General features: G+C 44.2%; 1 protein-coding gene across 1 annotated transcript in view; it reads right to left on the bottom strand.

Annotated features, from left to right (window-relative positions):
• Window positions 1-5134: 5134 nt before the first annotated feature.
• The window catches only part of KCNQ3 (potassium voltage-gated channel subfamily Q member 3), a 295199-nt gene continuing 276878 nt past the window's right edge, over window positions 5135-23455 (bottom strand). Inside the window, exons 11-15 of the mRNA XM_044244932.1 lie at window positions 22708-22810; window positions 20253-20384; window positions 17323-17421; window positions 15570-15654; window positions 5135-14093 (exon numbers count right to left, since the gene is read on the bottom strand). Coding sequence (XP_044100867.1) covers window positions 13359-14093; window positions 15570-15654; window positions 17323-17421; window positions 20253-20384; window positions 22708-22810 — 1154 coding nt within the window. The 3' untranslated portion in view covers window positions 5135-13358. The remainder of the gene's footprint in view (window positions 14094-15569; window positions 15655-17322; window positions 17422-20252; window positions 20385-22707; window positions 22811-23455) is intronic.

Here is a 23455-nt window from a genome sequence, read left to right as displayed (position 1 = left end):
CACTGGTGGATAGCTCTCTGTCCTTGCCCCCAGGGAGCTCACTGTCTGTGAGTCATGGCATGAGCGAGACACCCAAGAGTGTGACAGCACCAGAGATGGCCACCACACTTGATCTGAAGCATGTCAAGGAAAGCTTTCTGGAGGGCCAAGATTTTAAATGACACATGCATGATAAATATTTCAGAGCTAAAGAGTAGGGGAGAGTAGTGATTCTGCAGACTTCAATGTGTATCAGAATTTTCTGGAGGGGGCGCCTGGGTGGCTCAGTCAGTTAAATGTCCTAGCTCTTGATTTCGGCTCAGGTCATGATCTCAAGGTTGTGAGATTGAGCCCCGCATTGGGCCCTCACTCAGCGTGGAGTCTACTTGTCCCTCTCCCTCTGCTCCTCCCCCCATCTCTAAAACAAACAAATAAACAAAGAAACAAAATCTTAAAAAGAATCTTCTGGAGGGCTTATTAAAATCCAGATTGCTGGGCATGGCCCCAGAGTTTCAGAGTCTGATCTGGCTGGGACCAGAGAATTTGCATTTCTGATGAGCCCACAGGTACTGCTGCTGTGGGGGCCAGAGGCAGAAGCTGTACAAAGACCATGGATGTTAGCACAGCCCTCGAGCAAATAGAAAAGGCAGGTGGTCAGACTGGCTGGAACCCTCCCAGGAGGTGGGGGAGATGTGGGGGATGTTGTTGGAGAGGACAACGCCAAATCTTCTCTACAGGAGTACCACAAGACAGTCATGTCACCTGGGAGGGGTGTTGGGACCCAGCTCTGAATAAGCAGGTAGAGAGCTCTTGCTCTCCAGGCTTGTACAGTTCTGTCTGGGGAGATCAGTTACCTCCAAGTAACTGGACGGAGATCATGACAGTAGCCTCCACAGAAGGTTATCAGAATTGAATGGTCACAAGGAGAGTGCTTACAGCACCTGGTTGCTGGCAAATATTTGATCATTGTTACCATTATCTGCCTGGAAAGATTACATTTCCACACTTTTGGCTGATTCCTGTGAAACATGCCTGTTGTGCTTATGAGAACATTTCTGGGTGAGACAGGGAGAACAAAAGCCACAGCCCTGGTCTGGCTTCCATGCTGGCAGGCTGTGTGGCCTTCATCAGCTGCTTAACCTCTCTAAGCTTCAGTTTTGGACACTTAAAAATGCAGTACAAAAAGACAAATATTGCATGATTCCACGTTAAATGAGGTCCCTAGACTAGCCAAAACCCTAGAGAAAGAAAGTAGAATGGGGATTGTCAGACTAGGTAGAGGGAATGTATAGTTAGTGTTTAACGGGGACACAGTTTCCATTTTACGAGATGAAAAGAGCTCCGGAGGTGGATGGGGTGATGATTGCCCAACAGTGAGCGTACTGGATGCATAGAATTGCTCACCTGAAACGGTCACCATGGGCCGTCTCTACTCAAAGGCCCTGTTCTTCTCCTCTCTCTCAAGGCTACTGCCATCAGACCAGCATCCCAGCAGGACTGGCCTTGCCAAGGTCACCATGACCTCCACATGGTCAACTCCTTCTCTCACTCAACTTCTCAGTAGCACTTGGTACCACCAGTTGACCCCTTGCTCCTTGAGACCAGGTCCGCTCTTGGCATCCCCAGTATCACACCTCCCTGCTTTTCTTCTGTCTCATCAACTGCTCTGCTCAGTCTCCCTAGCTGGGGTTCCCTCATCTCCCTTACTGCTGGACATTACAGGGTACCAGTCCTTGGATGTCTTCTTTTTTCCCCTCTATACTTGCTCACGTGGGGTTATCATTTTTTCTCATGTTATTTATATGTTGTTGAATTGATTGAAGGATTGATCAATAGGTAGAAGACATACAGAGATGCAGCTTCAGCCCCTAAGAATCTCCTTAACTACACCCTCACCCATGTACAAAACATTTCCACTAGATGCCTCACAAGCATCTCAAATTTAACATGTAAAAAAGCTAATTTTGGGACACATGGGTGGTTCAGTTGGCTAAGCATCTAACTCTTTTTTTAAATTTTTTTTATTTCTTTTCAGCATAACAGTATTCATTGTTTTTGCACCACACCCAGCGCTCCATGCAATCTGTGCCCTCCTTAATACCCACCACATGGTTCCCCCAACCTCCTACTCCCTGCCCCTTCAAAACCCTCAGGTTGTTTTTCAGAGTCCATAGTCTCTCATGGTTCACCTCCCCTTCCAATTTCCCTCAGCTCCCTTCTCCTCTCCATCTCCCCTTGTCCTCCATGTTATTTGTTATGCTCCACAAATAAGTGAAACCATATGATAATTGACTCTCTCTGCTTGACTTATTTCACTCAACATAATCTCTTCCAGTCCTGTCCATATTGCTACAAAAGATGGGTATTCATCCTTTCTGATGGAGGCATAATACTCCATAGTGTATATGGACCACATCTTCCTTATCCATTCGTCCGTTGAAGGGCATCTTGGTTCTTTCCTTACCCATTCTTCCATTGAAGGGCATCTTGGTTCTTTCCACAGTTTGGTGACCATGGCCACTGCTGCTATAAACATTGGGGGTATAGATGGCCTTTCTTTTCACTACATCTGTATCTTTGGGGTAAATACCCAGTAGTGCAATTTAAACGTCTAACTCTTGATCTCAGTTCAGGTCTTGAACTTAGGGTCATGAGTTCAAGCCCCTCACTGGGCTCTATACTGGGCATGAAACCTATTTAAAAAACAAAACAAAGCAAACTCATGTCCTTATTACAAAACCAGCCCCTTCCCTAATCTATTCCTATCTCAGTTAATGATACCTTCATTCTTCCAAGTACTCAATAAAGAATTTTACAATCACCCTAGATTCTTCTGCTTCTCTCACAACTCACAACCAATTCATCAACAAACCTCTCATTTTAGACTCTTCAAATATGCCCAAATTCTAAACATTCTTACCACTTCTGGTACTTCCACTCTGGTCCAAGCCATTCTCGGCTCTCACCTGAATTATTACTCATGCTGTGGCCTCTGATTAACCTCCCTTATTCTGCCTTTGCTGTTAGTAGATCCTCAATATAGTGACCAGAGAATCTCTTTTTAGTATAAATCAGGTCTAGTCATCTCTATCCAAAGCCCTGCAGTGACTTCCCATCTGACTCTGAGTGAAAGCAAATGTCCTTATAATGGACCAGGAGGCCATTCACAACCTGACTGGCTGCTTCTCTAATTTCACCTTTAACTCCTGTTCCCTCTGCTAACTCCCTTGCCCCCCACTGGCCTAACTCTGACCTACCCAGAACCAGAAGATGAACTGCTGGGAATGTTTTCATAAGTGATGTAGAAGCAGGATCCAAGGACAATTGAACTTTTCTCAGGGGGGGACACACTACACGGCTTCAATGAGGGGAAGCCATTGGGTCCCATGACAATTGGATGGCCACGCTCATTGTTGGGAACTGACATTAGTAGGAATGATATCTGGCTCCCAGGAGTATCTGGGATGCTGGGCTATGAATGGGCCGTTGCTCCATTTGTGCAGATGGAAAGAGATATTCTCAGGGATATAATTTTCATGCTCTTTCTCTGTTGTACAGTTGCATGTGACTTGAGGTGGGTAAGTTTTGTTGGGGAGGAGTATGTCGCTGCAGACTAAAGGCTCTTCTCATAATGGAAAAGTCAGCCACAGGCCTTTCTGATGACAGATGTGGACCTTGGAGCTGGATGATGACCTTCTAGAATAAAAGCAGTTACCTAGTCTGGTTCCTGGGCACTACGGTACCATTTTATGAATGAATCATGTTCTTGGGCACTGTGACTAGCTTGCCCAGTGTTGGCCAACTTTGTTTTTTGTTGTACAGATTGAGTTGTGGCAACCTAGCTTGCCTTTGTGTGTGTAGTGTTTTCAAGGAGGCTTGTGTACCAGATGCTTCTGTCACCTCACCCTGTGTTCCTTCTGCCCACCCCTGAGTTCACCCCCTGTGTTGTGCTAGACAGACTGCAGTTTGCTGGCAGCTCCACTGACCATGTCTCTCTGCTCTTCTGCCTCGGGGTTTTTGTATTTTGGGGCTTGCTCTGCTGTAGCACAGGGAAACTTGATAGAGTAGGGGATTTAGCACCCCTGGTGAAAAACTCAACCACAAAAGAATGGGGGTCAGTGGATGAATGCCTCAGATTCTTATCCTAAGGTAAAATGACCCTTTGGTACATTTTACACAGGTTCTCATGGGGTCCTGGTAAAACTGAGCTCAGTTACCCATAGGATTATCTCATTATTTGTTGGCTTATCTCCCTTCCTATTCCACTCTCCTCAATCTCACAGTTGTGTTTTCTGGGATTACTTTCCAAATAAACTTCTTGTACCCACCATCCTGTCTCTATTCTTTTGGAAACCCAAATTAAGGCAACCTGGCATGTGGGAATAGGATAGAGTAAAAAACTGACACTCACTGAACATTTTCTGTGTTAGAGCTTTTGCTGACTTCTCTACAGACATCAATTCAAATTCCCCACCTTCCAGATGGTGAACCAAGGCATCAAAAGATTCAGTAACTCCCTAGGGTTTCCCACACCCACTCCTTCCTCCTGAGAAAACATCCCTTCCTACTTATTGACACTAGGGAAAGGCAATCTGATGTGAGCTTTCCTGACTTCCTCCCCCATAGTCTCTCTAAGCCACCCATCTGTTCTTCATCCCACATGGCTTAGGAGGTGAAGCTTTTATAAAGGGAGTAGCATGAGGCTTGGGGTTGAGGGTAGGTGGTCCTGGGTTCCAATTGTGACTCTTCCCCTTTTTAGTGTCTGATCTTGGCCAGATCTCTTTTTGTTTCTGGGCTTCAAGTTCCTCATCTATAAAGTGGGAGTAATGATATCTTAAAACTGTGATTATTGGATAATATTTTACTAAATGCTATAATTCCAGCCTGTGTATAGTGGCTGTTTCTGAGGAGGAGTGCAATTCATATCATGTACTTTTCATGGCTATGAGTTTCACTCTTTACTCCATCAATCACAGTTTCTTTCTTGTGTCTTTATTCTCTCACTCCTCTCTCACTCAATTGCTTCTTTTCTCACATTTACTAATATGCTCATGCCTACTCATTCACTCCCTCCCACAACCAGTAACAGACTGCATGTCACTCCACATCATCAATGAAGTAAACATCACTTAAACATCACTCAAACATCATCATGATCATTGAAATGTCTATTTATTAATAAGTGGTGCAGTATTTGTTTTAAGATAGAACATAAAAAATCAGGTAAGAAGTGTTTGCATAATATATATGGAAATCAACCTAGTAAAGTTGTTCAAATATTGGACAGAGCCAGAATAGAAATTACACATACAATTTAAAAATTACAGGAAATCATATTATAAAGAGCACTAAAGGCCACTTGTGGAATAGTCGTGTTCCCGTGTAAGCCAGAATGTGAAGAAAGCCTACTTGTAGCATGGAGACAAAATTCAGGGAGCAAGGCACCAGAATTCTATGCCATTAAAGGGGGTTAAAGAAAATACAATCCCAAATCAAATACAATGGATTTATGTCACTGGAAACCTCAATCTGCTCTGCAGAGATTGGTGTTTTCCATCACAGCTACAGTAGAAAGAAAAAGGAAAAAGAAAAAGAATAGCCGTATCCTATTGAAAGCAACATAGAGAGAATTTTTCTCTGTAAAATAGGAAATGATTGACAGGTCTGATGAAGTAGGCCCATCTTTCTAAGGTGATTTTTAAGATGGGTCAGAGCCTGCCTCATGTCTCCGACAGTAAGATCTCTGATGCTTGGAACATGGCTGCCACCAATCTTGGACTTTGTCCTCCCCGTGTGGATTCTTAACCTTCCCAGGTACATAGAGGGTGGAGCTGCTCTCCCTTTCTTTGGAAAAGTATTCAGAGGGGAAATAGGGTTCAATTACCACATCAAGTTGACTTCTCACTGGGGAACTGAGATCTTTTTAATATTGAGTAAGAGAAACATAACTGTTGAGAGCATTCGGTCTCCCAAAGAATGTTTCTGCAGACTTACCTGTCTCTGTAGGATTTCCAAGGCCTGAAATAAAGGTACAGACTAGAGACAGAAGACCAGAGTCAGGAAGGACATTTGAATTTGTTTGGATAAATCAATGACAGAAGATTCTGGGTGGGGGTATACAGGGCAGAGAACAAGGGGCACTTGTGGGATTATCTGCAGCCATACCAAGCTCCAAGAAAGAATGGATTCTACCATGAACAAGGTGAAAGTTTTATGTGGCATTATTTTCTGCCACTGACAGCTGAATTGTGAACCCACTCAAAGGAACAGGTAAGACCCACTGATCAGTTGAGCAGAGCAGCTGACATTGGTTCTCTCTGGGGAACCAATGGGTCTGATTGTTTTACTCTAGGGCATGGAAGGGCAAGGCATGGGGGAGGGCCACAGGGCATGATGTGGGAGCATTTCCATTGACCTGGGAGGTGTGATAGGTGGAGAAAAATCTTTGAAGGTACATGAGCTTTGGTTACAATCCCAGCTCTGCTTCTATAATCATGGTATGTTTGGCAAGGTATTTCCCCCCTCAGGTTCAGTTTCTTCAAACTATGATGGAGACATTGACACCACCCACATGAGGTTGTGGTGAGGACAGCAAGAAGTCAAGAGCAGAGCCATCACATCACATGCCACTCACAAAGACAGGTTAGGATAAGTTTCTCTCCCCTTCCTGGACCTGTCTTGTGGGTAGAGTGAGACATTGGAAGAAAACATGGTTCCATTGTTTACTCCTCTCAAGGCATCAGATTGAGTACATTTGACACACCTAAGAAGAATTACAATTATATTCCCAAGCACTAGGCCAGGCTTTTGACTGCTTAATTATGAGTCACACTCAGGTTATTCTTGTATAGGACCCATGTTTGACTTCTTTTCCCAGAACAGGACTATTTAGAGGCTAGGAAGACAGGTGGAATGACAGTCTAAAATTACTGCCGTCTTTCTGACTTTGCCTTAGGGGTTTCCAGTTCAGACCGACTCAGAAGACCTGAATATCCTTCTACAGGGTGTAGCAAGGGCTATTGGGGAGCTGCGCCAAATTCTAACAAATCTGTCCCAAGCAAAACATAAGTGGAAACCAACAATGCTAATCCTCACTTAAGTCAACAGGGAGGCCTGTTTACTTTCTAAAATAATTTCACAGTTACACAAACATAAGGTGTCTTAAGTTGAATCCTGTCTGCTTCTTTGTAGCTTTTGGGGACAACCCTAGAGTACCACTTGTGACCCAGCCAAGACGGGCATTCTCTTGGACAAAGCAGGAGAAACAAGGTGTGAGGACCAGAGATCCCACCGTGAAAGGACACCTTAGCAGAGCTAATGCCTTGGGGTCATATTGATCCCCAAAGAAATCACATCCCATTTCCTAAATCAAACTTGTTAACTTTTTTCGAAGGCAAAATCCTGCAAAAGAATTGGCTTACAGATGAGGAAACCACCTGAGGCATGGCTCTGGAACTGAATAAGTCCAAGCAATGGGCCAAAGAGCTGAACCAGTCCAGGCTCGGTAGGACAAGGAGGGGACAAAGTAGCAGAGGTCAGAGAAGTGGAGGGGAGTGCCTTCATGGCTAGGAGGTTGTTCTTCATTTCTTTTCTCACCTGCTCACAGCAGCAGTGATTTGTGCCAGGACTTTGGAGGTCAACAGGATTAGGGGAGAAGGAACATTGCCTTTCAAGGCATGAGGCCAATCATATTCCATAGATGGGAATAAATTCCAACCAATGTGTCTAGTTTAGCAGTTTCTTGAGTGGGCCAAGAGGTTATCCTTCATCTTCTGGGCTGACCCACAATGTTTTCTTCTTGGTTGCTATGTGACTGTCAGTGTTTGATCTCCAATATCTGGACCAGGATTTAGGAGACCTGTGTTCTTGATTCACTCTGCCACCCAATCACTCATTCAGCCATTGGGTGACTAGTGTGATTCCTTTTATGCTGAGCCTCTGCTTCTTGATCTAAGAAGAGAGGTGGTTTTTCTTGTGATCAAGGTTTCTTCTTGTTCTGAGCTTTTGGGAATCTATGAAATTGTATCTCCCTGCATCTGTGACAATGAAGCAAGACACTAGTCACAATTTTCCTATAGGAAAAAACTGAGGTTGTTAGAGGCTAGGAACAAATCTCCCTGGAGATAGTTTGAGAGAGCTTGAACTCTTTCTTCTGGAAGTTCTCCATTCATTGCTAGGATGTTGTATGATAGACATCGTGGCATGGTTAACTTTTCCTCGTTGTAACCACTAGTTCCTTCACATTTAATGGTTCCTGCTATTTGACTTTGCCTCCTACACGTCATTCTTTGAGAGAATGGTTCAACATGTGGTATTGTGGGTCCAAAGGAACTGCCACAACCCAGCCACTGCAACCCAACCTTCATTTCAACATTCCTACCCTTCCTCATTTCATTTATAGAGATGTACTTTTTGAAAAAAGCCCCTGTAAAAGTTCCTGAATCAGGATGGCATTTCCACTGTTCTTTTTCTAAGAAGAGGATTTTCCAGTGGGGTAAATTTGGAGTTCATAGATAGTACTGAGGACTGAGACAGTGGAGTCCACACAGAGTATTAAAAATAAATACGTATGACAGTCCCCATATGTATGGGTATATGTATTAGAGTCTTTACATATACCAACTGTTCCATTTGAAAGTCAAAACAGACCTAGAAAGTCAAATATTTGCGAGTATCTCAAATTTTCATCCATGCCATGTCTATATCCTTCCTGTCTCTTTGAGATTCCCACTGTTGGTCTTCCCAAACCACTAAAACTATAGAGATAGCCTGGTCCCTAGCATGTTCTCACCTCAACATCAGGTTAAAGGACTTGTTTAGGGGACCATTGATTTGGTTTTGAGTAGCATAATAACAGTAGCAGTGGAACACTGGGTGATTTGGATACAAGGAAAGGACTTCTAATCTTTTAAAAAGTTCATCCCCAAATAAGCAAGACTTCAAGGATGAGTGAGGACATGAGGCAAATTCCTAAGGATGCCTGGGGTTGAGAAAACAAAGAAAATCCATATGGTCCTAACTGCCTTGAGAGCATATTCACAGAAAACAAAGACCAGCTGCAGGGCAGCTTCTGGGGTAAGCAGGGTTGTGCTTGTCAGTACTGTCCAAAGTGCAGTCAACTTCCCAGACCACTGAACAGATTTCTACTCTTGCTCCAGGAGAATTTTATTAGCAGAGTACTACAGGCAGAGGGACACCTTTTTCTTGAAATAGATGTTGTGTCTTGGTTTGTACCATAAACTTCTCTTGGTCAACACAGTGAAATGGAAGTAACCCAGCTCTTGTCTGGACTCAATCATTGTAGGGATTTGAAGAGGAGGAGAAAGCTCTGATACTCTAGAAAAGCTAGATACTCTAGAAAGTTCTGATACTCTAAAGCCTCCTATGTATACAACGTATTTGGAGCTATAAAGCTGAAAGCACTAAACCCAAACTGAAACCACTCATTCAACCACTCAGTCTTCCCTGAGCTGATGGAGTTATTACCATTTTGATGGAGAATTCTTGCTTTCACTTTACTCCACGCTCAATCTCCCATTGATTCTAAGTGAGGAAGAGCTCCTGTGTAGTTGTCTTCAGGGATAAAATTAGATACTTTCCATTCCTGGTAGACATAGTTTGAAGGGAACTCCAATATTTGAGGCCACCAGATTCCTAGCTTTTTGGTGGCAGGAACTGCAGTTTTCTTACCTCTGAAAAATTTCCAGTGTGTTACATAGTGCCTAGAAGACAATGGTGCTTAGTAAATCTCATAAATGAATAAACAAACACATGTTTTTATATTATCAGTAGAGTTGCATGGATTTAGAAGAATTGTCTTGCAAATTGTGAGTAGATCCTATAATAATAGGATTTCCTACAATTAATTATTCTTTCAACTTACAGTGTCTGGGAACTTCCCTGCACAAAACAGGCAAAGCATAATGCTTTAATTATTGACTAATGAGCTCATCTTAAACTATAGTATATCTTGGCAGTTTTCAAGATTCTTTCACTGAAACTAGAGTTTCAATATATCATTATTCTATCTACTAAGTCCAAGCTCTCAGTTCCCAGAAAAGGTATAGTCAGTGAATAGAACTTGCTCAAGTTGATGCTTTTTTTGTTTTCTTTTCCTCCCACAATTATTTTCCTTAAAATTTTCAGGTTTGCTTGTGTGCTGGTGTTTGATGGTCAAAATGCACATTGATCTCAAGTACTTTCTTCTCAGCCCGACTGGTCACCTCTTACCTAACATTCAGAAGATAGCTTTCTCTCATTCATTTTGATCCTTCTAAAAAATGACTTCTTAAAGTCTTCCTATATCGTATTGTGATACACAGAGATGGAACACCTATAATGGGATTACACTTCCACTTAAGGAAATTATTCCTAGTTTTTACAATGGAATTAATTTGTCATGATTTCATGGGATTTTGCTAAAATTACTGTAGCTTCCCCAGCCAGCTTCAGGACCACTAGTATATCTGAAGCAAGATGATCTTGGGCCACATTATTAACTAGTTCCATTGGATTTTTCCATCATGCTCTTCTTTTTTCTGACAGAAAGATCCTTAGGGAGGCACACATTGTTTCTCCCCATAACTTAAGTTCAGTCCTATACCTTGAGTTTCTTCTCCATCAATGCAAGCCAAGTGATGATGTTATCTGTGGGCAGGTGACTTCAATAGTTTTGGCTTGCTTTTCTAGAGTGGTCTTTTTTTTTTTTCTTTTAAAGGGATATCAAAACAGAATATTCAAGAAGTTCATTTTTCTCTTTTTTCTTAGATGGGAAAAAACAGCTCTTAAAAAGCCTTATCATTTAGTTATTCATGATCACGTATTTTGTCTTTGTCTACACTGATAATGACAGCTTACCACATGCTGGAGACGTGATGGTAACAGACATAAACCCAATCAATCCCTGTCATCCTGGCCTTATGATCCAGCAGAGGAGGTTAGACTGCCCTCCTATGGTTTAAGAAATAATACAAACTCTTATCCTTCGTAGGTTTTTCAAAGAACCTAAGGCAGTCCTCTAACTTTGGATCCATGATAACTATTTTTAACTTGAGGATGAAAAGACTCACTTGTCCACCTGAGAACTCTATTGAGTTCCTGGCAAATGCATCTGTTGGTAGGACACCGAGGCCTGTCAGTTCTGTAAGAATATTAATAAAGTAAGTAAACATAATTTGTGCATATGTGGAGAATTTGAGTCATTCTCCATTTTTTTTGTCTCAAATAATTCACATACATAAAGAAAAACACAGTAACATATTAGACAATAGGTAGCTCAATCACTTATAGTAAAAGATTCTAGGAGGGTCAGAAGCAAGAACCAAACCCTAAGGAAGGGGCACAGGGTTTCTTAGGTCATTAACTCCAATGGCACTTTCATGCATATAATCCATTCCCTTTGTCCTTCAGGTTGCTAGAAGGTCAAATGCGAAACCATAGGACAGGAGGAGGGTTCAGGTCTGAATTGCATGATCATTCTTGTGTATTTCCCACCTTAGACTTCAATGCCGATGCCTCTCTATTTGTGAGATTCTCCATGTAAAAATGGCAGGCTTTTGTTGATGATTTCTAAAGTCAGAGACCACACTTTCATTATTATGGTACTCTGAGCCTTTTGCACAGTACTGTTGATTTGTGGGTTGAAAGAAACCAAGATCTGAGAAAATAGTTCTCTCCAACAAAGTACAAGTTTCCTGCATCAGGTCATGATGAAAGCAGCAACCAGATGTTTGCACAGCTACCACAGCTCTTGACAAGACTGAGGAAAACGTCAGTATCATTTGCGTGTAGACAGTTAGGCCCTCTTGATCATCTTGATGGTAACCATGGCAACCACCCGTAACCAGTGCTTAGGTGTGGGATAAGAGCGAGACAGTGATACTGTCATGTCATAATTTAGCTAATCCAGCCCAAACCTAACAGAAACTTTTTCCACCTAAGTGTTTCAGAAAGTAGTGACACCTCATAAGAGGCCAGAGGATGGCTTGTGCTTAATATTAATACTTATTCACTTGGGCAGGCAGTGCTCTCCAGGGGGTCTGCTTACACTTGGGCTAATCTTATGGCTACGTGTCATTTAAAAAAATCTGGAGGAGTAAAACTGGATGGTTCTGAAAATTTTGCCCATTTGCATACTAATAAATATTGACGTTTGCTTGCTTGAAGTGTTTGTTTTATTCTCCTAGAACCCAAATGCAAGGCATCAAGCAAGCAATTTTTGCAGTAAGAGCAAACAGCCCCCTCATGCTGAAAAAATTGTGGTGTGGATGCTTGCTACACGACAGAGTCCAGGTATCTTGGCACAATTTCTGGGTCCCACTGTATAAGGGTCAGAGTTGTGTGGTAGCAGGAGACCAGGGCATTGAGTGAGTCAGCTTTGAGTCCCAGATTTCCAGGGGACAATGAGGTGACCCCAGGCTTGTCTCTACCTGAGCCAAAGTTTTCTCATTTTTACAAAGGAAAACTTGGACCAGATAATTTCTGGTTTCTAATTTTCATTTGAGATGGATATTTTATACAAGTATCATGGGGAGGAATGTGAATTGGAACCTCATTTTAAAGGCACTGATCTTAGCTCCTGTCCAGAGGGGCACCCTACTTCTGATAAATTTCATTATCTTTGGCTACATAAATTGGAAACTATTTGAACTTGTGTGTGTGTTTTCTCCCCGCCAATTCATAACTCCCTCGAAATGCTACACGTGGGATTACCAGGGATGAGGGAACAGGCAGGACACAGACAACGGCAGGGCAAATGAGGTCCCTTTGAGAGCGTTTAGATGGTTTTGTTAGTTTTTCCCAAAAAATAATTTTTAAAACTCGTGGTTTTGGATATGCAATGACCGTCTTATTTCTTTCTTAGTGTTTTAGCTCAGTTGGCCACCTCTTTGATTCGCAATGCATTTTTGTTCGCAAACTATTTGCTTACTCTAGAAAACAGTTAATTACTGGTCTGTTTTACACAAAGGGGCAGTGGTTCGAGAAAGAACTTAAACTACATTCCCTGCTTACCAAACCAAAACCCAAAGCAGCCAACCAAACGGACAGATAGCACAGCTCATCAATAATTTCTCCCCATCCTGGTCCAATAATGATTTAAATTAAGAACAGCAGATAAATGTATATCCTAGAAGAGGTTAGTGGTACCATTTATATATTGTAAAGTCATGCAAACCATGCTTAAAAGGAAGCAGCTTCACTGTGGTGACCTGGGGAGGAGGAAGGCCGTGAAAAGCCCCTGCCCTGGTGGGGGGCTGCCACGTACATGCATGTGTTTGATGCAGCTACTGGTGATCTCACCGTCAAGTGTCGTGTGTGAGAGCAAGTGAGCTATACAAAGTCTGTCTACATTACAAGGAGAACTCAGCCCACGACCCCTTCTAAATGGGCTTGTTGGGAGGGGTCCATATTGAATCAGAAATCCCATCCCCTGTGGATGACAGAGGCATGGAGCCACTGGGGGTGAAGGGGTCCGTGTCCGTGTCTGTCTCACCCTCGGCGAGGTAACGTTTCTCTCTCATCCAGCTCGATCCCCCACTCGGGCCAAACATGTAATCATCTCTGTCCTGGGAGATGCTGAAGCCACTTGGAGACCGCTCCAGCTCCTCATGGTTGACTGACATCAGGGACAGGGGCGTGTCACTGTCCCGCGTGATGCTCTGTCTCTGTCGGGGGGAGACCCGGTCCAAGCAGGGGCCGTGCAGTTCAGCCTGGGAGTGGTAGCTCACTCTGGAGTCGAGAAGAGTCAAGATAGGCAGGACGGTGGGCCTTTCCACATACGTTGCTGCTGAGGAGGAAAGTGTTGCTTGAACCTTTCCAGAACTGGGTCCTCCTCGGGGCAGGTTCACAGGGTCATGGGCAAAAAACCCAAAGGGGCCGACTTTGTCCAGGGGCAGCTGGTGGAAGCTGTAGGGGGTCTCAGGGGGGCCCTTCTCAGAATAGTTGCAGATGATGGTTTTTAGATCTGAATCTCTGTTGTCCTCTAGCTTCTCCACCTCTGCAGGTGAGGAGGTCCCCTGGGTCGGGTAGTATTCCGACACGTGCACCTGCAGCCGTTCCATGTGCTGCACGTGCATATCCACCAGGAAGTCCAGTTTCTTGCCCATGTCATGAACCTGGAAGATACAAGGAAGTGGGTGTCACTGCTTTTCCAGGATGGGGGTGGCTCTTTCTGGTTGGGAAGAAATACCACAGGAAAGCAGGAGGGTTCCTGCAAATCATCATCATCTTTACAACAATGGACTATTTCATGCTTCCTACCTTGGAGCCCTACACATGGATTAGTGCTAATCTAGAAACAACCTGGCAAGAGCTTTCTGGGAAGTGAAAGCTGGGACCAGAGAAGGGATCTGAAGACAAGTGGTATCCTTGGAGGAGATGGCTTTGCTGCTGCCATTTGGGTCAAGGAGCAAGAGTTCTTGATTTGCAAATAAATATTCACTTAGATAGAAGTCTGTGGGTGGTTAGTGTCTGTTCCTCCTATGGGCTGTGCAAACCTCTAAGACCCAAGAGCAGTGGGCAGCAAGAACTGTGTCTCTTAGAACTGGAGGTCCCAGTAGGGGCCTTGGAGTGGGAGCTGCAGCCAGGTAAGTTGTATTTGCTCCGAGCTGCAAAACCTGGGAACTGACTCAATCTTTGTGAGCGCATACACACGTGTGTGTGTGTGTGCGTGTGTGTGTGTGTGTGTGTACATGCATGTATGGTGTTCCCTCCCCAACATCTCACACTCCCCAGAAGGCACTGCAGGCAAGGATAGAACCCCTTCTTCCAGGTAAGACCAGGTAGCACAGTACCATGTAGAGGCTGGGACAGTATCTGAGCCTTAACGGTAACTAATACCTAGAGCACCTAGTAAGTACCTGACTCTGCTAGATGCTCCTTAAAGATGTTGACTCATTTCATTTCCCAACAGCTCTGGGAGGTGATTATCTCTCTTTTACAGGTGAGGAAACAGAGGAAATAGTTTGTCAAAGGTCACGGAGCTGGGAAATGGAAGAGCTGAGATTATAAATTAAAATTTAAAAATGAAAAATGATATTCTTGATATGCCAAGAAAGGGTAATCCTCCAAATTTCCTCTTGCCTCTCTTGTGCAGGTCCAATGCTGGGTTATGAATAAAATGAGAGGGCTGGTAGGGTTCCTCATGGAAACCGACAGATCCACCTGTCCAGTGTACAGCTGTGCTCACAGAAGTCCTTTCCCAGAGGAAGAGACGCGTGAGTGCAATAGGATGCTGGGTGGGAATGGCTTCTCTTTCTGCCCTGACCATAGCTGCGAAGAGCAGTTATATCTGTTGAGGGCCTGCTGCGTGCCAGCAGCTATTCCACACGATTCATGGGTACCAACTCATTCAGTCCTTATAGTCACCTTATAAGGTATTAGAATCCCCATTTTACAGATGGGCACCCTGAGGCTCAGGACAATGCATGAACTTGCATAGGCAGTGTGTGCTAACTCGGGATGTAGTTTCCACATCGCTTTTCTGAGTGGTAGAGATTCAACTGTTACCTTCCTAGGAGGGAAAAAAAAAATGACCTTTGAACACAAACGTCCTACAGCTTGTTTTTTGGTGAGGGAAAGGAAAGACCCACCTGTCTTTCGACTTTCACGAACTTCCCCATCATGCTTTGGTCTTCAGTTTCCGATGTGGATGCTCTGGCTACATATGGTTCATTCCTAGGAAAGAGCCAACGTGTCGGTGAGATCGTCGTACCTGCTTGTGCTTTGTCAGGCTGTCTCGGCAGAGCGAGCCATGGCCCCTGGAGCTATCATCCCCATGCTCACGCTTATGCAGTTTGGAAGAGATGCACTCAGCTCTGGAGGCACAAGGGAGTCAGGAAAGGCTAGCCTTCTCCTGTCTTCAGCACTGGGGTCTTACTATTCTCTGTGGCAATAGATGAAGCCAAATATTAAGCTGGGTCAAAGCTAATAAAGCAGCTTGCTGTGTCTAGAGGGTTTGGTGCCTTTGAATCACATATTTTGGGTTTCAGTGTTGGACTAAGTTTGAGAGCTTCTATTCTAAGTGTGTGGAGGGTAGGCTGGTTTGGGCTGGGGGTTGGCTAATCTTTGAAATTCTATATGGTGGGTATATCTCATCTGTTCCATTTGGATGGGTGGGGGAAACAGATGTGGGATCTGGAAAATGATGCAAAAGAGATTTCTGGTAGAGAATGGAATTGAGATGGTTCCTTGGTGGTACAGGTTATGTTCTAAAGGAGAAGCGAACCTGTGGGGAGCCTGGCTGGGGCTCAAAACTATCGTGTCAGGCACTTTGAAGGTAGCTGGTTTTCTCTTCCAGGGGCTCTTGACTCCTGCTCAACCCCTGGCCTGTCTCCGGGCTGAGCAGTCTTGATTTAAAGTGGACATGGCCTGTGTGCTCATTCCAGGCCACCAGACTTTTCCTTCACTTGCACAGAGTTTTAAAAACATGTAAACCATTTCAAAAGTAAGGAATTTCATATATGACATGTGAATATTCAGTTTTTCTTGAAAAATTAGACTCCTCAGAACCAGAGGATAGCGATTCCTAAAATTAACACCAGCAGAGCAGAGCAGAGCAGAGCAGAAGGATGATGATTTCCTTTAGTGGGGCGCGTGCCCTCCAGGAGCCCCAGGTCTACCACCCCTTACTCCATTTCCCCAACTGAGGCTGAAGGTCAGATGCTTCATTCCGCTTGTGCCCTTGCTTTGTTTATAGTAGGGAAATTTATTGCTCTAAGGTTCGTGGGAGTTCTTTCTTTACTCATCCATGTTCCCTGCCCTGAAGGCTTCTGGGAATAAAGAAGGTATAAATTTGGGCAGTGGATTTATCCAGGACTGCTCCTGGTTCATTGGGGTCTGTATAAGGAATACTTCCAAACACTTGGTGTGGGAAGAGCAGGACTGCCCCAGGGAGGGACAGAGCTCTCTGCTTGTGACCATGCTGTCGGAGGCCTGACACCTGATTTCCTTCCCTGTGAGGGGGTTTGGTCAACACAGGGCGAATGGGGCAGGAAATGCTAAATGGCCTCAACTCTGCTCTCACGAGGTATTATTCTATTGTGTTCCAATACATTAGTGGGGCTCCTACACTTTTATAACACGTTGAGGGTTATGTTTATTTTCAATAACCACAGAAGGAGTGTCGCCCACATGGTCCGGAAAGAGGGACAGTGAGTTTTTAGTACGGCACCCTTGCAAATAGCCCCAAACCAGAATAAGCTTCAAGCTCTTATCTTCATTTTACTGAGAGGAACGGCAACCTCCCCCACCCCCAACCCCACCGCCCCAGCCATAAAGGAAGTGAGCTGAGATATGGGAATGGGGGCTGGCCATGCAGCCTCAGTCCATGTCCCCATGTCCCACCTGGGAGACTGCTGAGATGGGTAGGTGAACGCTGCCCCTCTCTGAGACTTCTTGTGTTTTGGGGTAGATGGAGGTCCAGGGGTGAAAATCATGTCTATTCTGAAAGAGACACACAAGGAGGGGATTACATTACAAAGAACTTTACAGGTAAAGATTGGAGAGCAGTTCCTTCTCTTCTCTCTTTAGCCAGGCAGGGTTTGAAATAATATAAGAGAAGGGAGAGGGGAGTAGGGGAGGAGAGAGAAAGAGGGAGTGAAGGAGAGAGATAAATTATAATCTCAATATAATAGCGAGCGTATCTCCCCATCCCAGGGGAGAGAGGCAGCTAAACCAAAGACAGGGTAAGGGTCATGTCTTGTTGGTTCTTCTAAAAAATGTCATGTGTGCCACAAGCCTATTTGGTGGTCCACCATTTTTATTCTTTCTCTGAAAATCTGATTAGGGTGTTTTCTTGTCAACCATAGGCTTCAATTTCAGCTGTGCAGATCTTTGCTGCTCTTCAGGCTTCCTGGCCCCTGGGGGGATGGCTCTGCACCCACACTTGCACCTCGCTTCCATTTCTGTAGGAGGCGCCAACTCCCCCATCCATTTTCCCCAAGCACAACGAGAGACAGATGTACCCAGGGCCCTGCAGGACTGGGGCAGGGTGTGGGACCAACCCTGCAGGCTCGTTACAGCCCCAGGACCACTAAGACCATGCGCTCAAAAGGAGCCTTGGATCACTTGGTTTCTCTGCAGACCTGGCTGCTCCTCCACTGACACCACAATATACCCAACCACACTTCCATTCTATCTGTCCTACCACCCTATCAGCATGGCTGTGGATATGCAATTAGCTATCCAGGTGTTCAACCTCTAGCCACGGCTCTTTGAAATAAATGTGCCTAATAAACATTGAAGCAACAACAACGGAAGGTCCACTCTGTGTGCATTAAGATGGGCCAATAATCTTGATCTGGTATGTCCTAGACATCATGCTGAGAGAGCCATATTTGCATCAATGACAGCATATTGGGCTCAGAACTCATTTGCTCATCCATTTGTGAAGCAGGCATTGAGCACCGACTATGTGCCTGCCATTATGCTCGGTAGCAGTCAGTATTCCATTTATGGATAAGTCAAGGTCACAAATAAGTGTTCCTCCAACCTGACATCATGGTTAACTTCCTACTCATTCAATCTGATGGTTCTGTTCACTCTGCAGGACACCCCAGCAGGGAAACATGATTCAGATGAGGACACCGACGTCCAGATGGGACTTGACTTGTGTCCACTTGAAATCTCACACAGGCCAGAGGATGAGCCCCAATATAGGGCTTTGGTTTCCCAATGTCCATTCTGTGTCTTGACCTCATATTACCCTTTGGCTTTTTAAAATGGATTTTTGTTTTAAAAGGAAATTTTTATAATTCATTAAAGATTTGATCAATTTAAAAAGTGGACTTTTTAAAGACACACATGGACTCATCACTTTAGTATAACTACTGCAGTCTGTTGGGGGAAGACCTACTCTTTTTCTGCAGGTTCCCTATATGAGAGTGTGTGGGTTTATTTCTAAGTAAACATATGTGCATATGTTTTTGTAATCATATGGTATGTATATATTATTAATACCACTAGATTGATATAGAGACTGTATAGGAACACAATCATTTGTATACATTTAAGTATATGGAGGTATACAAGTATAATTATATAAATATCTGTCTTATTGTATTATTAATAATCATATTGTGCATATATATATTCAATGATCACATCATTTTTTTAATTTCATATACATTTTTTTTAGAGAAGGAGAGTGTGAGGGAACTAGGGAGAGGGGCAGAGGAAGAGGGAGATAATCTTAAGCAGGCTCCATGCTTAGTGCAGAGCCTGACACAGGGCTTGATCCCATGACCCTGAGATCACAACCTAAACTGAAATCAAGAGTTGGACACTGAACCGACTGAACCACCCAGGTGCACCTCATTATATACATTTTCTAAATGTCATTTGATGGTCGTATGACTTTTTTTTTTTTAAGATTTTATTTATTTATTTGACAGAGAGAAATCACAAGTAGGCAGAGAGGCAGGCAGAGAGAGAGAGGAGGAAGCAGGCTCCCTGCTGAGCAGAGAGCCCGATGCGGGACTCGATCCCAGGACCCTGAGATCATGACCTGAGCCGAAGGCAGCGGCTTAACCCACTGAGCCACCCAGGCGCCCCAGGTTGTATGACTTTTTAATAAGAGTAGGAACCTTTTTTCTTAATTGCTATTTATATAATTAGTAAAGTGGAATTTGTTGCATCAGACAGAATAGGAATTGTGCAGCCAATTGGATGTGGTATGATTTCCAGCTCTGCCACTGATTAATTTTAGGTGAGCCCACTGCCCCTTGAGCTTGGGTTTTGTGATCTATAAGAGGACATCCACAATGCAATATCTCATGAGGTTATAAGGGATTAGACATACATATGCAGAATACCCAGGTGCTCAACAAAAACGGTGGCAATTATTAGTTGGGTGTTGATATTATTTCCATATTTTCACTATTATAAATAATACCTGATGAACTTTTTTTAATATGGTGAAAAATTTATATTTAGCATTGGATGCTTGGACTCAGTTGATCATCATCTCATTCTGACTGGCAACATTCGAAGCTTCATAGTCAGAGGCCAGTTAGACATGTGCCTTTTCTCCATGAGGACTGATCAGGGTGTTGACCTTGGATAAGGTCAATGTCATAGAGTTTCTTCATGGCCTGTTTGGTGCTTGTTGACTTTCATAGCCATAATGCATGATGAACATTTTTGTTCTTAAAATTTCGCCCCAGCACCCTGGACCGTTTCTGAATGGCTTTCACCCTAAGCGCTAGCTAGATTCAATGGGCTCAGGTTCCTTCATGGTCAGGAGAGCAGAGTTCCTCCAGATACAACTGTCTTACCTGGTTTGAAGGTACTTTATCCTGGAAAGCATGTCAAGATGTCCTGCAGAATACTGCTCAATCACATCCTTCACATCGTAAGGCCTCAAAGTCTCCTTAAATTTTTTTTTATAGAGACGGAATTGTAGGATTCTGCAAAGTGAAGTAGAGATGTGTGTGCTTCATGAGTACAGAGTAAAGGAAACTACAATTCAAGCCTAGTAAACTCAGGGGCAGGCAGAGCAAAGAACCAAAGAGAAATGACTTGATGGGGGAGAAGTTCCAACCCATGGTTCTGGTCCCACCCCTTCAAACAACAGAGTCAGGCTGGCCGGTACCACTTTTTCATGACTACCTCCCTTCAATCCTTTAAGTAATAATAAAATCACAGTAACAATAAGAGCTAACATTCATTGGGCATTCATTCCAAGTCAGACACTGAGCTAAGTGTTTTATGAACAATCTGCTAACAGATCAACTTGTAGATGATAAGACTGTGGATCAAAGAGGTCCAGGATCTTTCCAGGGCCACCTGACGAATAATGTCAGAGCTGTCCTCAAACCCAGGTTTGTATGCTGACAAGGCCCATGCTCTTAATCACCGTGTCACACTGCTTTCTATCTGAGGAGAGTGGACATATTTTCTCCTCGACAGCCTCTTTAATTATTTGACTTGTGAGCGCCTAGAAAAGAGAAACTATCTTCTGTTCCCTGAGTTTTCTCAACTTCTTAATAAAAGGGGGGAACCTAGAACTTGTAGATGCCAAAGCCTTGTTTCCATCTTCCTGGGAATCAGTAAAGACACCCAGATGGCTAATGTTCCTTGAAAACCCCATGATAGGGTCAGCCTCCAGTGAGCATGGTGTCAGGTAAAACCCCTAATCATAGGCCAGCGCTGGGAAACAACAGCCTACGTACGCCAGGCCCTCTCTTCTCTCCATGAGGGTCTCTTTCTGCATGGCATTTAGAGTTCATGGTGTTTGTCACAGCCCAGGTCCAACATCTCAACACTCTTTTGGCATATTGATTATGCCATCCAATTCATGTGCCATCCTTTCCAACTGGGTGCCATTTTATGAGCCTGCCCTCGATGCGGCTCTTTCTAAGGTAGGTGTCAGCAGCATGTGGCTCACAGAACAAATCTGATCTACTGCCTGTTTTTGAAAGTAAAGTGATGTTGGAACACACCCACCCCCATTCATGTATATACTGTCTATGGCTGCTTTTGTGCCACAGAGTTAGAACTAAGTACTTGAACAGAGGCCTGTGAACCACAAAGTCTGAAATATTTACTATCTGGCTCTTCACAGAAAAAGTTTGCCAACCCTTGAACTAAAGAATCAATAAAAAATTCTAAAAAGAACAGGGCAGAAGCCAAACCATGGATCATCCCAGCAGAGACCTCCCTCTAGTTTGGCACAAATTCATTCACTGGTTTTCTTTTCCTTTCCTTTCTTTTTTTTAAAGGCCGTATTTATTTATTATTTGGCTGGGTGGAGGAAGAGTGTGCATGAACAGTGGGAGGGGCAGAGGGACAGGGAGAGAGAGAACCCTAAGCAGACTTCCTGCTGAGCATGGAACCCAATGAGGAGCTTGATCCCACAACCCTGAGATCACGACCTGAGCCAAAATCAAGAGTTGGACACTTAACTGACAAAGCCACCCAGGTGCCCCTCATTCACTATTTCTTTGAGTAAGATCTTTGAAGTAGTTATGAATCTAAGTAGTAATGCTTTCATCCAAACATAGTTCTGTCATATTGCAGTGTCAGGAGAAACCAGGTCAATGGCCCTGCTGGGGTTCACATTTTATAACCCTATTGTGCTTCCCTGATAAACTGGCCTAGGAACCTTGCTGAAAATGTCACAATTAGCTCTTGGAGAATCCAGCTTGGTTTCTAGAATTCACTGCCACCATTGTAGAGTGCTTATAAGCCCCTCTCCTGATCCAGGTTTCCTGTTAGTAAGCCTATTTTCATTTTCTTGTGGAATTCTGAAGCAAAATAAACATAGCCAGGGGGGCATTATAGTCTCGCCTGATACACGCACAATCCTATAACTGACTATCTTGTTGAAAAATGCTAATTAAAGAGAGCTAGGTGGGTGGAGGCAGATAAGGAAAGCTATTTTGTCTGAGAAGCCTATAAAGGAAGAAAATTCCATGTCAACATACACCCCACGCCCCAGACCTGTAAAATAAATGGTGGCCAAAGCCAGACAAGAGCATGACAATTGAAAATAGTGTCAGGAGCCTATGGGAGCATTTTATAAACCAGAGAGCAAGAGTTACCCATGATGCTTTGCTAACGTAGAGATCATTTTTCTTCAGGCAACACACCCGTATGAGTTTTGACATACCCTGGAACCTGACTCAGGACTACCTGACAGGGTTTCCCACCCACCCTCCCAAAGCCAATATCCTGTGGGAGCTGAACTGGGGTCTGGGTAGGCCCTCAGTGGGGAAGAGGGGGCCTCACCTGACGGCTCGGATGGCGGCCTTCAGGGTGGGGATCATCTCTTCAATGAGGAAGTCATTCCCGTAGGCCCTGTCTTCCGCCATGGGATCACCTGTCCCAGCATCTGGGAGGGAGACACACATATCAAAGAGCAGGCCATAGCACTTGCAAAGGCTTCGGGACCCCATTCGGTCAGAGCCTTTGAGGCTCAACCACCAGAGTCTTTGCTTCTACTTCACGAAACAAGATGGTATTCTCTAGTTGTGACACTGTTCAGGCCGTCTTAGCAGGTCCTTCTATTCTCCAGACATGAGTTAGAGGTGCCCGTAGTTCAAGAATGTTTACTGGGGAGAAGGCTAGCAAGGTGGGGACATGAGTTTTGGGGTTCTTGAGTGGTCCTGCAGAGACAGCAAAGGGGATTCACAAGGGTGTTATAGTCAAGCCTCTGAGGCCAGTTTCTTTCTGTCAGACACTGCCCTGATGACCTTGTGGGGTCACTTTCTGAGACTTGCCTGTCCTTCCTTGTCACAAGTAAAAGGGATGTAGAGAGATATCACTCCGACTGTCTTCACAGGGCTCTTTTCTATTACCTCTTCCCACCCCCTTGGGGATGCGAAGGGCTCTGGGTCTTCAGATCACTCTGCACCTGGGCCACCAGGCCCTTTAAGTTGACCTCCACAGCAGGGCACTTCCCTTCCATGTGACCCATGTGAACCAAGGCTGGGCATCTCAAGGCTCCCTGGAGGTGCCTGCACAGACCAGTGTAGTG

Source organism: Neovison vison, chromosome 4, assembly GCF_020171115.1.
Source record: "Neovison vison isolate M4711 chromosome 4, ASM_NN_V1, whole genome shotgun sequence".
NCBI lineage: Eukaryota > Metazoa > Chordata > Mammalia > Carnivora > Mustelidae > Neogale > Neogale vison.
The sequence above is the reverse complement of the archived record's forward strand: the minus strand, read 5'-3'. Positions and strand labels throughout refer to the sequence as shown.